Source organism: Peromyscus eremicus, chromosome 5, assembly GCF_949786415.1.
Source record: "Peromyscus eremicus chromosome 5, PerEre_H2_v1, whole genome shotgun sequence".
NCBI classification, from domain to species: Eukaryota; Metazoa; Chordata; class Mammalia; order Rodentia; family Cricetidae; genus Peromyscus; species Peromyscus eremicus.
In genome coordinates, this window is record NC_081420.1 from 48588266 (window position 1) to 48603649 (window position 15384).

Sequence of the window (15384 nt, forward strand, 5' to 3'; positions counted from 1 at the left end):
CACAGAAAACACACTGTTCTTATTTATGGAGCAAATGGGATAGGATTGGTCTGTGAACACTGAAGGCATTTTCACATCAGCAGAAAGAAAACTGAACCAGGAAAGGAGTCTCAGGTGGGGACTGAGCATAAGAATGATCACCCTAAGGTGACTAAGGCCTTGCATGAAAGCAAAGGAACAGCTGGAGTTTGAGAGAGAGGAAGAAGGGATTGCTAAACCTGATGATCCCCTGGGAAATTTTAAAATTTATTGATTGGTGCATTTACTGATGAAGTTCGTATGTGTATTTTACAGTGTCAGTTTCAAAAGATGGGGTTAATATGCAGTTTTTCAGCTTCAAAAGTCTTTTATTTTAATTGATTTTTGGTTAGCATACAAAGAAATGGATTTCATTGAGACATTTTCTCTCACGCATAGATATCAGACATTTTATACTTAGTCATCCTTTTGTTGTTAGTGTGTGCCCTCAATTCCTGCTCTCCTCTTATGGGCCATCCTCCACTCTACCTCTGTCCCCTTCTGCTTTCATGAAACATGTAATTACTTTGCTCTCACTTGTTCATTTATCTTCCCTCTGTCTAGATCTCTTCCTCCTCTCATAGTCCTATATGTACACATACATATATGTACGCATGGATGCATATACTGTTTTTCAATCTAAAAATTTTTTTTTGTCTTTTGAGAAAACATGAAATATCTGTCATCCACTCTTCCTTATTTCTCCTACAGGATGATCCATCCTACAATTCTTCATTATGGATGAATAAAATTCTCTTGTGTATGTGAGCTGCATTTTCTTTATCTGGTGGTTTCTTTTTAAGAGAATGAGTGAAATTGTTGCTGAAAATTGGAATCACCATCTACTGGCTCTGGTATCAAATTGCAGCTAACAGTCACCAAAGGGTTTTATTCACATAATGGGTTGTCAATAAATTATCACAGTATCATATGTACAAAAATGAATGATAATTTCAAGTGCTCACTTTAATACTATTTTGTCTATCAGCAACCTAAAGACAAAGTTTCTTCTTACAAATAATTTTTTTCAGTGTATTTGTTATTTATATGTGTGTTTTCTGATTACTGATTCAAGTCAGTAACTCTTAGGATGAACCTGAAAAGTATCTAAAGTTACATAGTGTTCTAGTTAGCTTACCTGTCAACTTGACTCAGCCTAGAATCATTTGAAAATGGAGTCTCATTTGAGAGGTTGCCCTGAGCAGATTGGCCTGTAGGCATATTTATGGAGGATTTCCTTTATGGAATTGGTGTAGGAGGGCCTAGCCCACTGTGGGTAGTACCATTCCCTGGGCAGGTGGTTCTAGACTGTATAACAAAGCTACCTAAGCATGGGTCTTGGGGAACGAGCCGGTAAGCAACATCTTCCATGATTCCTGCTTGTCCTAGGCCAAGATTCCTCAATAATGGACTGTGATCTGGAAGTGTAAGCCAAGTATGTCCTTTCCTCCCCTAAGTTGATTTTGGTCAGAGTGTTCCATCACCGCAACAGAAAGGAAACTAGAACAGATTGATACTTCTATTATTCTTTTTTCTGCTCATGCTTTAATTATCTTGTTTAGGTTTATCTATTTTTGAGTCAGAGTTTTGGCATGTTGTCCAGGCTGGTCTTGAAATCAGGATCCTTTTGCCTCAGTGTTGAGATTCTGGGTGTGTGCTTCCATGCTGTCTAGTGGTTTGATCTTTGAAGAGCAGGCTGAAGTGCATGTTCCTGACGGCTGTTTCCAAACCAGCAGTGTTGCTCTCAGGCTGCCAGAGCCCCTGCACCAGGCTTACAGCAATGCTTCTTCTTGCCTCTTGCTGCAGCACTTGTCATACGGCAACAGCAGCTGGCATGTGGATGCTGCCTTCCAGCAGACCCTCTGGAGCGTGGCCCCTATCAGCTCAGGAAGTGAAGCAGCCCAAGGTAAGAGATCTACTCTAATTAAAAGGCTTGTCCTTGATACGGAGTTGATGCTGATCGCTGGAATTGTGATAATGAGCTGATGGCTAATTAGAGACCTTTCATGTTCCCATATTCTATCATGCAGAAACATGACATTTTAGAATCTTGCCTAAGCTGCTCTTTAAAAGTGAAGCCCGTGCTAGACTTCATCTTCTCTTATTTTCATGGTGTTGTCAACTTTGGCTGATTTCTGTGATTTCATGTGCTAGCTCTCTAAGGGCTGTTTACCCCATTGGGAGACCTCGAGGTACTGCTCAGTTAGTCTCATGCCATCATTTGTTATTATCATTCCTGTGCCTAGTAGCTGGATCACAATGATGTTTATGCAGCAGGGTCTCCCAAGGTGATAGCTGCCTTGATTATGGTAGTTCTCACTTTTATAGCTTCAAATTGGAGTCAGTACTTGTTTGTGTGTGTGTGAGTGTGTGGGTGTCTGTGTGGGTGTGTGCATATGTATGTACATACATGTAGAGGCTAGAGATCAAGAGGATTGGGTGTTGTTTACTTTTTGTCATATGTATGTGTGCATGTATGTGTTCATGTATATGTGTTTGCATACATGTGGGTGCACAGGTGTAAATGCTCATGTTCATTCACTTTTATTTAGTTTTTGATTGAGTCTTTTTGATGGCTTGGATCATACTGATGAGTCAAGGCTGGCCAGCCAGTGAGTCCCAGGGGTTCACTTGCTGATTGAATGGTCTCTATAGCCCCACATTTTGTGTATTTAATGGTGATGTTTATGGGGCTGAGGCCACACCCTTTGATTAAAATATCAAACTGACTCAAGGGGTCAGCCAGTGCCACTCGGTGATTTGGTCACAGGTTCGAGACAATTTACTAGCCCAGTGTGTCTCCATCAGTACAAGTAGATGATTTTATCAAATATATTGTCTGGGCATCAGCATCTGGCCATGGTATTCTGAACACAAATGACTTTAAATCCTTGCAGGGTATCTTATCGGTGGTGATGTTCTCCGGCTACTACATGGACACATGGATGAGTGTCTCACTGTCCCTTCAGGAGAACATGGCGAAGAACAGCGGAGGTTGGTACTCAAGGCTGACATGTTGCACTGACCTTGAAGTATTTATTGGGAAAAGAATAATCTTGGTGTTACACAAAGGAGCATACAAACAAACTAAAAATAATTTGTCAAGTCATTTTTCCTTTTGCAAAAACGGTACATCTGAACCCAGACCTGCTAGCTAGCATGCTGGACAGAATGACCTCTGTGTTCATCACCGAAGTAGGTTGTCACTGTATCTCATCCCTTTGGTGGGAGCTTGACTTCACAATTGGCTGATTGGCACAAAGGGGAAGGGGGAGATTAAGGAAATACTGGTCCTCATTGGGCTGACTGCCTTTGATAGAAAAAAGAATGTTTCTCACAGACTGACACATTCTGTTTGCTTTGACAGTAGTTTTCTTACCTAGGAATAGATCTGTTGCAAGCATTAACATCACCAAAGGTAGATGACACACATTCATTGCCCTCTGAAGTCTTCCACTTCATGGCTTCCTAAGAAGGCTTTTCTCTACTTTCTTAAATACCAGAAGAAGAATTGAACATCTTCATCTACATAAAGCACATAAGAAGCATTGAGTGGGAGGGAGAATGCATGAAGTTAAAGTATTTAAAGTGCCGTAACTGTCCATTAGTTTTGAATGACATTTCTGGAAAATTTAATCTCAGTCTCAGTCTCAGAGTTCTCAGGATTCCTTTCTGTCATCTCCCATTTATTAAAAAGTAGTAAAGTTCATCACTTTCCCTCAGATTTTACAGGGAGACAAAGCTAAAATTTTCTGCAGGTATTGGGAGAAGCATACAGGTGTGATGAAAATATGCCAGTGTTTAGTGTGATCCAGCTGCTGGTCATTTGCCTTGTGAATTGAATTAATTAACAAGTGCAGTAAGATGAGAATACAAAGAAGAGTTCACACACGAGAGGAGAGCTACCTGGCTGGTTTGCTGTGTGCTTTTAAATCTTTGAGTGGGCTTTTCTCATGATGTTAACCTGGGTGTTTAGGTAGTTTGTTTAATAGAAGCTTATCACTCTCATTTAGTAAAAAGATACAACAGTGTCTTTAAAAAATCAGCTGTCACTTCAGTAGCTCAGGAAGACTCACTGGGGACATGCTCTCATGGACTAACTTGGCTTAAGGTGGAGCACAGCTTGTAGGGAAGTTCCATCAACTACAACTGCTGTGTCCCCTGTGACAGTGAACCCTCTCCTCCAAGGTTCCTATGTATGGGTACTCAGTCCCCAGTGGTGCTATTCTGGTGTATGTGCGCGCGCGTGTGCGTGTGTGCATGTGTGTGTGTGTGTGTGTGTGTGTGTGTGATCAATCTGAGGGAGGTGGGAATATCATTGGTGTGGATCTGAGTCTGCAGGGTATATGCTGGAATTTTCACATGCTTTACAAGGAATTGTACAGAGAAGCATGGCTAGTTGGAAGAAAGGGGATGGTACATTAAGGGAAAGATACATGGGGGCCTCAGGAGTGTCATATCTTACCAGTGGCCTGGCCCCAAGAAGACAGAAATGGATGAGCCAAGGTCTGCAGTGACCTTTTATGGGTCATCAGCTTAGTACCTGTCTCTCCCAAGGTCATATAATGCAGACAGCTCCTTAGAGCATGCTCTTTTGTCTGAATGAAGCTCAGCTAGACTAAAGGCTGCTGTCTTTTTTATGTTTTAGTCTCTGACATTTCCTTTTCCAGTTTCCTATTCTCCTGCCTCAGTGTCTTGCTGGAGGGAGGGGCTGTTGGGGGAAGGCATTGAGATTTCTCAGCAGTGCTCCCTGATGCACCCAGATTTGAGCAAGCTCTAGTCATCACTGGCTGCTCCTGCCATCATGTCCTTACCACAGTGTCACTCTGTAGCCCTTAAACCGTGAGCCAAATAAGCTTTCTGCTTTGGAGGTGCTTTAGCCAGGTAGTTTATAGTCTTATTGCACTTGTTTATTTTGTTGTGTTGTGTATGCACAGAAGAGCCACACTGCACATGTAAAGGTCAGAGGACAGTGTGTGGGAATCAGTCTTTTCTGTATGGGTCCCAGGGATCAAATGCAGGTCATCAGGCTTGGTGGCAAGTGCCTTTACCCCCTGACCCATATAGGTGGCCTGAACGGAGTGTTACAGTGACAAAAAAAGTAACTGGTATACGTTGCTTTCAGTGAGTTAGGAATAAGATGCTGATGGTGCCAAGAGGGTCATAGAATGCTGAAGAAGACATCAAAAAGCAGTTGGCTTGAGGAATTAATTCTAAACAGAAAGCTAAACATAAGCATGAGTGTGAGTGATGGAAGTGTGTTCTGAAGTAGCAGTTTTTTTCCTAAGTGATGCAGAGAGAATATGGAAAGATTAGAAGCTAGATGCATCTGCTGCAGACATTTTTCTGTTAGCTCCAGGCTCATAGCTTGGCTCTTCTTCTGTGCTTCCCGAGAGGGGCTTGTGGGGCTGGGTTGGGATCCTCATAGCTGTGATAGGCAAAAGACACTTGAATTACAGGTGAGAAGAGCTGAAATAAGGGTAACCCATTAGAAAGAGGGATATCACTGAGTTCATGTGACAGAAGATAAGGCCTTGTGTTAGTTACCCTTTATTACGATGGAAAAAGACCTGCCGTGGGCAACTTGAAGGAGGGAAGGTCTGGTTTTGCTCATGGTTTCAGGGGAGATAGTTGGTATAGAAGATGGCAGCAGCAGGTGCTTGTTTGTTATGAGAGTTAGGTTAAAATTGGGTGCAGTGAGTTCAGATGGTCTAAGCGCAGCCAGCAGGAAGAGAGTCTGTGTTGAATATAAATCAGAAAAGCAAGAGAGCATTTGAGGGAAAGGGCAACAATCATATGTTCACGTAGAGGGAGAGGAGCTCTGGGGCGGGTTACGACCAGTCATCCAGCAGTGCCTTCAGGAGGCTATGAAGCTTGGGGTAGACACTGGGTTAATACAACTCCTGGCACTAAGCTTGATTGAATTCTGAAAACATTTTTTTTTTCCAACCGAGTCTCAGTGTGTGTTCACCTCAACATACTGAGAGACTCTTCCAAGGTCGTGGAGGCAGTGAGAGCACATCTGTTTGCTATCTTTTTATAGCATGTTGACATGGTGCAATTAGATGAACGTGAATGTCAGATCATGACTGTAGGGAGAGCATGAGTCAGAGCTGGGCAGGATGGAGCCTCAGGGAGGATGCTGAGGGAAGAAAGGTTCTGTTTCTTGATTGAGTTGTGAAACTGAGCAATCTCATATATATATATATATGAATATATATATGAATAAATATATATTTATATATTCATATATATATGAATAATATATATATATAAATGAAAAAAGACTTCCTTAAGATTAGACTTATGGAAAGCCTTATGATTTTGAATCTTGTTGATATCATTACATAGACCTTCAACATTGCTTCCTTTATTCTCCTCATATGCTATTGCCTGTGTCTTAGAAAACCAGTGAAGGCCACAGCCTGCAGGCAGTACTTTTTGGTATTAATATCAGTCTGTTTTGGGGGAAAAATGCAGACTGATGGCCTAAGCATATATTTTGATTTATTAGAAAAAGAAGTTAAAATGATTTGATTATTTTTTTAATGGTGAGTTTGAACAGAGAAATATGTAAAAAACAAAATGTAACATTTTTATCTTACAGGCTTTTGCTTGTAATTTTGATCTAGCCATGCCCATTGATTGTTTCCTGCTATTAAAATTAAAGATCGAATGTCACATGAGATTTGTTCTAAGTAGTAGAAATGACTGAGGAGATAGCCAGTGGTGACATTTGCTTCTGAGCAATTCAGGACTATTTTGATCATCTGTGTTAGGCTCCCCAGTGGATTTGGCTGTTGGCTCTACCTTGTTCAGCCAGGTACTTAATAGCTGTAACTGTAACTGGAGAGGCAGAAAACTGTTCAGTGACAGGGCATGTAATTCTAGATACCAATGGACTTGGCTCAACTATTTCACAATGAGATGTATCTGTATTCATCCTCCAAGTTATCTATCCATTCTCATAGAGTGTTAATAAGACTCGTAGGAAGAATAGCCTCCAGTGTGCTATTCAACTAAGTAAAGTTGAATCAGAGAATGAGCTATCAAGGCTTAACTACATAGATATTCCCCTATACTTCCTGCCCATTTTACTTGACAGATTGACTTTTGACAGAGTTAGGGAGTATATATAACTATTATTTTAAGTTCCTTGAGATTTTTTTTCAGGTAGGCGTTTAGCTGTAACGTTCTAGTGTACATCTTGCGGGGCCAGCAGTGAAGGTGCAGGCTGCAGTGGGTGTGAGCAGTCAGGCAGATGTCTCAGTGCTAACTGTGGGGATGCTCTCCAGAAAGAGGGTAAGATACATTAGGGAGGAATAGGTTCTGGTAGTCAGTAAGAGAATCAGGTGCCACATGGTGCTTTAATTAATTTTATTGTGCTTCAAATTTAGTGATCAGATTCCATTTGGAGCAAGATAGATTTTTGTTGTTGTAGATTTTGTCTCTGTATATATCTCATGTTCAACCATAATTTTTTGTGAATGTAATAAAATGTCAACAAGGGCCTTATTTAAATGTACATGTGTTTATGAGCAGAATGTGTAGTATGGGAATTAAGTATGCCACACCTTTAAGGCAGTAAATTTTATTATACTTATTATTTTGTTGTGCCAGGTTTTGAACCTGAGACCCAAGCATCCTACCACTGAATGACATCTCCTACAAGTTAATAGATTTAAAGCAGTTACATTAGGGAATATTATTTTGAATCTTCAGTTTGGAAATAAGTATGGGGTGAATATTGTTTATAAAGCATCATTTTAAATTTGAAAACAGGTTTACAAGATATCTTTTGTATATGAGTTCATTCTACAACAAGTTGGGAATGACTGTCATATTCTGGATTCTGGGCTCTGAGCTGTGTGGAAAGAGACAGTTTCTTCTCTCAAGAAGGCTACATTCTATAGTAATAATAAAAATAAGCATGTTGATTCACAGTTATAAACACACGTTGCCCATGTGCACATAGGTTGAATGCACTGGATAAAAGCTATGAGGAAAAAAGGATGAAAGGGAATCAGGAGTGTGTGGGTATTATTACGTGTTCTGTGGGAGTGATGGGGAAGGAAGAGAGGGAGGGCGGGAAGGCACTGGGTTTGCATCTGATCATTGCTTCTGGACTCTATTTACTTTGTCTTGTTCCTTTCATGGAGGACAGTGAAGACACAGTACCTTACGTGATATGGAAATAAATGCTACATTTGCTTTCTAGAATGTGACCTAATAGACAAAAGCTATGCTATGAATACATGATGATAGTTTTACTTCTCTGGCCTCTGTAAAACAAAGATGATTCAGTGTGCTGTCATTATGAATAACTGATAAATCATGAGATGAGGTTCACAGAATGAGCTGAATGTCTCTCAGTCTGGCTTAGAAAGAGGCACATGGTTCATGACCCCGCACACAGTTAGATGACCTAGTCCCCTTATGAGGATACTGCTCCCAGGTTACTGTGTAGGGGGCACCCTTCTGTCAAGTTCAGCACAGTCAAGGATGAAGCTATCCATGTTTGTCAGCTTTCTGACAGATATATGACCTTTCTTGGTATTTTTGCTTGTTTGGTTTTGCAAATGAATATCTAGTGTTTAAAAAGCTACCCCTAACCTATTGAAGTATCTCTGCTTTGTCAAAGATCAGTTGACTGTGTTTGTGTGGATCTATTTCTGGTCTATAAACAAAGATAGTTTTATTTTCTTTATCGCATTATGTATACTTTTCTTTATTTTTATTTTTTGGTGTATTTTTAAAGATAAGATCTCATACAGCTCAGGTTATCCTTGTACTCACTATAAGACTAAGGATGACTTTGAACTTCTGATCTTCCTGCCTCCACTTCGATGTGCTGGAATTACAGGCATGAGTCACCACACCAACCCAATTGGTTTTCTATGTTAACTTAGTATCTGGAGCTTGTCTATAATGTAAGTTATTGGCTTCAGGAGTATATGCTATTATTGATGTAATAGATCATATAAATTTTTCAATGAGAATATGTTGAGACCCAGCTCTAGCATTGGCCCTCAGAAAAAGGCTTGCATGGGGTTGTCTGACTTAAAGACAAAGATTAATTTGTTGTCCCCAACAGTATTTATAACAGAAGATGACTCATGTCTTTGAATATGCTGTTAGTAACTCTTTTATGACTGTGATAAAATATCTGACAGAAACAACTTGTGGGAGAATTTGATTCAGGTCCTGGTTTCAGAGATTCGTCATTGGCAGGCAATGTAGGCTGGCTGGACCCTGTGGTGGAGACTCTGCAAGTCCTGGCTGCAGAGCAGGAAGCAGAGAGAGCAAGGTGGGACCAGGAATGAGTGTGACAGTCAAAGGCCCTCTGCTGGGGACTTGACTTCTGCCAGTCAGTTTCTACCTCCCTTAGGTTCCACAGCCTTCAAAATAGCACCATAGTCTGGGGACCAAGCATTCAAAACACAAGTCCGGGGTGGGTATTTCAGATCCAAGCCATAACAAATGTCTGGAAGCCCATAATACTACTGATTTGACATAGTGACTCAGTTCATGATTGAGTCTTTGCTTATCACTATGGAAGACGGACTACAAACTCCAATATTACCATTTGAATCCTCAGAGGACTCTTTCCAGTACTATAGAGAGGTTACAGCATTCTTAACATCCTCATAGTAACCAAGGGAATGCTTGAAGAATGGAAGCAGGGGAGAGGTGGCTCAGTAGTTAAGAGTGCATATGGCTCTTGCCGAGTACCCAACTTCAGTTCCCAACACCCATGTTGGGTTGTTCACAACTGCCTGTAGATTTAGCTCCAGGGAATCTGACATCTACTTCTGGACTTCAAGGGCACATATGCACACACACACACACACACACACACACACACACACACACACACACTAAATCTTAAAACAAAAAGTGGAGGCTCTGAGTTTGGCTACCTGCCCAAGTTTGTACAAGGAAATGACGTCTTCAGAAAGTTCATAGCAATGAGATATGAAAGTAACTTGCCAAATTCTTTCTGCCCTACAAAAAAAAGTGAGCTCATGGCTGTAATGTCATCTGCAGAAGGTGCCCTCTGTCAGAGCTCACTCTTGTAGCCATCAGGGGTCTTCTCATAGCACCCAGTGTTTTTATTAATGATGCTTTATGATTATATCCTAAAGCTCACTAATTGGAATTGTGTATCCTATAAAATTTTATTATGAATGAATACCCCCATGTCAGGCAGTAAGAAGCTTGTAAAGATTTGTACTCTCATTAGTATGCTAATATAGTATTTTCTGGGCTTCAGATTCAGAAGATGAATAAGCTAGCTGTCACAGCACTTGCTTTTTACCCAGAGAATGAATGGTTGAACAATTGAGATAAGATTTAAATTGTATTTTATGACTCCCAGAGCCAAAAGAGCTAACTACTTATGTTTTGGTGGACAATGTTATAATAACCATGAGAAGCTGAATTGATGACATTGTGGGGAGACTGTGTGCTTAGAATAAGTTTAAAGTTCCTCTTACGTGGTCAGCCTGAAATATGAGTTCCTAATGAAGCGCATTGCATTGGAGGAGAATGTGTTATGGAAGCATAATGTACAGAGTAGTCATGAATGAGCTTGTATGATTGGTTGTTACATGTGCATTTCAAAAATTCCTGTTCAGTGAAATGGCAATGACTTCAGCTTTTCCGATTTATGATCTAGAAGTTTCTGTTAACAAAAAATGTGTGGTTAGTATCAGCTTTTGGGTTTGTCATCCTAGTTACTCAAAAAGCTGTGGCAAGGGGACCTCCAGCCAAAGACCAGCCTTGGCTACTGAGTGAGTTTAGAGTCAGCTGGGCAATTTAGAGAGACTAGTTATAAGCTAAAAAAGTAGAAAGAGGTCTGGGCATTCAGCTCGGTGCTAGAGTGCTTGCCTTGTCATGTATGAAGTCCTGGGCTCAATCCCCAGTACTGTGCAGTAATAATAATTTGGGGATGTTAGAAATATTATTAACTTGTATTATTTTTACTTATCCCCCCCCCAACTATCTATAACAGTGTAAGGAGGAAAGGGTTTATTTCAATTACAGTTTCATATAACATATCATCATCAAAAGCAATGAGGGCAGAAACTCAAGCAGGGCAGGAACCTGGAGGCAGGAACTGATACAGAGACCATGAAAGGGTGCTGCTTACTGGCTTGCTCCATCCACATGGCTTGCTCAGCCTGCTTTCATATAGAACCCAGGACCACCTGCCCAGGGCTGGACCCACCCACAATGGGCCAGGCCCTCCCATATCAATCACTAATTAAGAAAATGCCCTACAGGCTTGTCTACAGCTCCATCTTTTGGAGGCATTTTCTGAATTGAGGCTCCCTCTTCTCCAGTGACTCTAGCTTGCATCAAGTTGACATAAAACTTGCCAACACAACATCCATTCGTCTTCCTTGAATTTTGACAAATTGCTGCCATTGGCATTGTCCCCAGTTACCACCGGGCAGTGTTGTATAAGTCTTTTTTAACTTTCTTCCCTCCAGTCTTCCATGTAGAAAGGATGATTGCCCTGAGAAAAATCATTGAGTTGTCTGAGTTTAAAGATATTAATACCATTTGGTAAACTTGTTGGACTTTGTGGTGGTCTCATTAATGAGAATGGCCTTCATAGGCCATATTTGAATGTTTGGTGCTCAGTTAGAACTGTTTTGGGAAGGATTAGGAGATATGGCATTGTTGGAGGAGATATGTCACTGGGGGTGGGCTTTGAGATTTCAAAAGCCCATGACAGGCCCTGTTTCTCTGCTTCGTGTTTGTAGTCTCAACATGCCAGCTCTCAGCTACTGCTCCAGTACCATGCCTACTGATCTGCTGCTGTGCTCCCTGTAACACTGGTCATAAACTCTAACCCTCTGAGCCCTCAAATTAAATTCTTTCAGAAGTTGGTCATGGTGTCTCTTCACAGAAGTAGAAAAGTAACTTAAACAGACTTTGAAAAAAAAATGTCTTTTTGGACTCTGATTTTGATGCCTTAGATACATGGTGGGCAAAAGTGATTCTCCCTTCATAGAATAGGTGCTTGCCTCCAGGTGGATCAAATTTTAAATAAGCTTGCCTTCCCTTTGTGTCATTTAGGATGGGCCTATAGCCTTGTTCCATTTAGGGTTTTTGATACCTTGCACTAACATTTAACCTGAAATAGCCCATGGAGACTTAAAAAACAAAACAAAACAAAAAAACCCCCAACATCTACACATTCCGTTTATATGGGGAAATCCGATAAACGACCAAGCTGCCCTGGTTAGCTGTGAGTACTTGGGAGGGAGCCCAGGTTCTCTATCTACTGTTGGATCAGAACACTTCACAAACAGTTCAGAGGAGGAGGACCTTTAGGAGAGAGCTAAAAGATTTCAGAAAGGAAGTAGGATTTACTCTCCTTTCAACTTTGTGTTTTAAAAATCTGAATTAAACTTATCGTTAGTTTTCTACTCATATAAAATTTAAAAAAACTTCCTGTTAAGTTGAAATGGAAGTTTAGAAAGAAAATGTTTGAGCAGTTCCCCTGTATAGATATGTAATTTTACACAGCCATATCCATACTATGTATATGTTAAAGCCCATTTTTTTCAACCTTGTGATTTCTCTATCCCTGTCTGTTTAGTCACCATTTTAGGTTCATTACTCAACACCTTTTTCTAAGCTCATTTAGAACTGAATATTTACATATTTATGGCAGATTCATAGTGATTTATTGTTGTACAGAAAGTGGGTATCATTTATATTTCTGTCTCAGTTTCATTTTCTGTTACTGTGATAAAACATCATAAGAAACACAACTTAGGGGAAAGGAAAAGTGTGGATTTTAAGCTTCAGTTTCAGTTTCTGATTCACCGTGGTGGGGAAGTCACTGTGGCAGGGACCTGAGAGAACTGGTCCCATTGCTTCTACAGGCAGCAGAAGAGAGCAACAAGTACATGCGCGTGTTAATTCCTTTCTCTCTCCTACTGACTGTGGGTGTGATGATTCCAGGTGCTTTAAGTTCCTGCCACCTGGATTTCCCCATGATGTGGTCTCTGCCTGCACTTGTGAGCCAAATAAATCCCCTTTCCTAAGTCAGTGTGCTTTCTTACAGTTACAGAGAAAAAAAGGAAGACAACTCATGTGTCTTTATATTTACATGTATCCTAGAGCTCCATCTTTATGTTTTGTATTGGTGTGGTTTGTTCTTTCTTCTCTTCAGACAAGAGTTCTTCCTTTTATTCCACTTTTATTTAAATAATTGAGGGATTGTAGGCTAATGGCTTTCTGCTCTCTTGATGCAAGGCACAGAGGTTATGAAATGGTTGTATCTTCATTTTATTCCAGTTACAGTAAATCTTTGATTTTCATTTTGATTCTGAGAAGGTTTCTTTATTTTCTAAATGGTTAGGATTTTTTAAAATTCCATTTCTAAATTTCATTGTTAACCATCAGAAGAAATGACAAGGAGTCTAGGGGTGGGAAAATGGCTCAGAGGTTAAGAATACTGGCTGCTCTTGCTGAGGATCCAGGTTGAATTCCCAACACCCACAAAGTTGCTCACAGCTGTCTGTTACTCCAGTTCTAGGGCATCTAATGGCCTCTGTAGGCACCAGGAATACATGTGATGCAAGGCAAAACACCCATATGCATAAAAAAAGTAAACAAATCTTAAAAATATATCTAGTACACTGTTTTTTATGATGAAACACAAGACTTTTTATTAAAGACAGAGTAATCCAAACTATCATCCTATCTGTCTATCTATCTATTATCTCTATCTATCTATCTATCTATCTATCTATCTATCTATCTATCTATCTCTTACCTAATCTATCATTTGTGTATATATACACAGAGAAACTGAATGTCTAGATTACTTTTCATTTATTTCTTAAACATATACCTGGAGACTGGTTTTGTTAGCCTGAGTGTTGTCTCTGCCTTACATTTTTCTAAAGCTGCTGAAGCATTACTATTACATAACTAAGGTTAAGAACAATGCTAATCAAATAACTAGTGTAGCCCCATAGTTCTCAAAATGTCAATCTGCAGAATATTCTTCCTGTAAGGACTTAGGAGAAATGTAGAGTCATGGGTTTCACCCTTGACTTCAATCAGACTCTAGCCATGAGGCCAGCTTGGGCCGTAGGAGGATCTTGAGAAAATTCTACCTCACTAAATGTTAAGATTCATCCACCTGCATCTAGTGCTGTACTAGGACTGATTTTGTCTCAAGGGACATTAAGAAATGTGAGAGCCAGTTTTGCCTATACCAGCCTGGGAGGCTGCTCTTGGCATTTAGTTGGTAGGGGGTCAGATTGCTGAAAATGTCCTATAATATAGGAGACAGTCCCACTGCTTCAAATATCCTATAATGTAAGGGACAGCTCCAATGCTGCCAATATCCTATAATGTAGGGGACAGCCCCAGCAGCAAAGATATACCCAACTCCACACAGTAGGTGTACTGCTATGGAGATACTCATCTAAACCATGGGATCCAAGTTTTTGGCTCTTTATTGGACTCAGCTGAAGAATTTTTTTTATTCATTTTACACACCAATCAAAGATCCCCCTCTTCCCTCCTCCTGTCCCCAGTCTCCCCCTCGCAACCCACCCCTGACTCCTGTCCACAAGAAGGCAAGGCCTCCCATGGGGAGGCACATTCAGTAGAGGCAAGTCCAAACCCTTCCCCCTGCCTCAAGGCTGCATGAGGTGTGCCATCATAGGTAGTGGGCTCCACAAAGCCCTCCTTTAAAAAGAGCCAAACTCCACATCTACTTTATGTCCATTGGTGAGGGGATGACATAGCATTTTTGATAGTTTCTTGTATGGTTATTATCTACAAGCGTGTCAGAAAGTAACTGCTGTAGATAGTGTTTACAGATGCACTCAAAATCCTCTGGGCACTGTGGACTCCTGAGGATGGTTCTGAGCCTACAGGTCGATCTTAAGAAATGAACAGCCAGGTATTGTGTTCCCCCTGATCGTTGTGATATCACAGGAATTGGGCAACATGTATCTCTGAAATATTATTCTAAAAAAAGTCTAAATTGAATAAGCAACTATGGTTAGAGGTAGATTTAGAAATAAAGGCCACGATGAAGCTGGAGAGGTTGCTCCATGGTAAGAGCTCTTGCCGTTCTTGTAGAGAATCTGAGTTCAGTGCTTACCAGCCATATTAGGCAACTCACAACCACCTGTAATGAGGATGGGGGTACAGTTAGAAAAATCTAGAATACAGAAAGTTCTGTGGGACAAATGGAACTGAATTTTTCATAAAACAAATATTAAGAAGGAAGAAACAAAACAACATGAACAAAGCGAACACTCCACAAAAGCCCAAGAACCAGGAAGAGAGAGAGAGGAAGTAGTGAAAACTACCCTAGAATGA

At 40.5% G+C, this 15384-nt stretch overlaps 1 protein-coding gene across 1 annotated transcript in view; it reads left to right on the forward strand.

Annotated features, from left to right (window-relative positions):
* Window positions 1-15384, forward strand: part of Ryr2 (ryanodine receptor 2) — a 415387-nt gene that overhangs the window by 86555 nt on the left and 313448 nt on the right. Inside the window, exons 8-9 of the mRNA XM_059263016.1 lie at window positions 1825-1924; window positions 2916-3012. Coding sequence (XP_059118999.1) covers window positions 1825-1924; window positions 2916-3012 — 197 coding nt within the window. The remainder of the gene's footprint in view (window positions 1-1824; window positions 1925-2915; window positions 3013-15384) is intronic.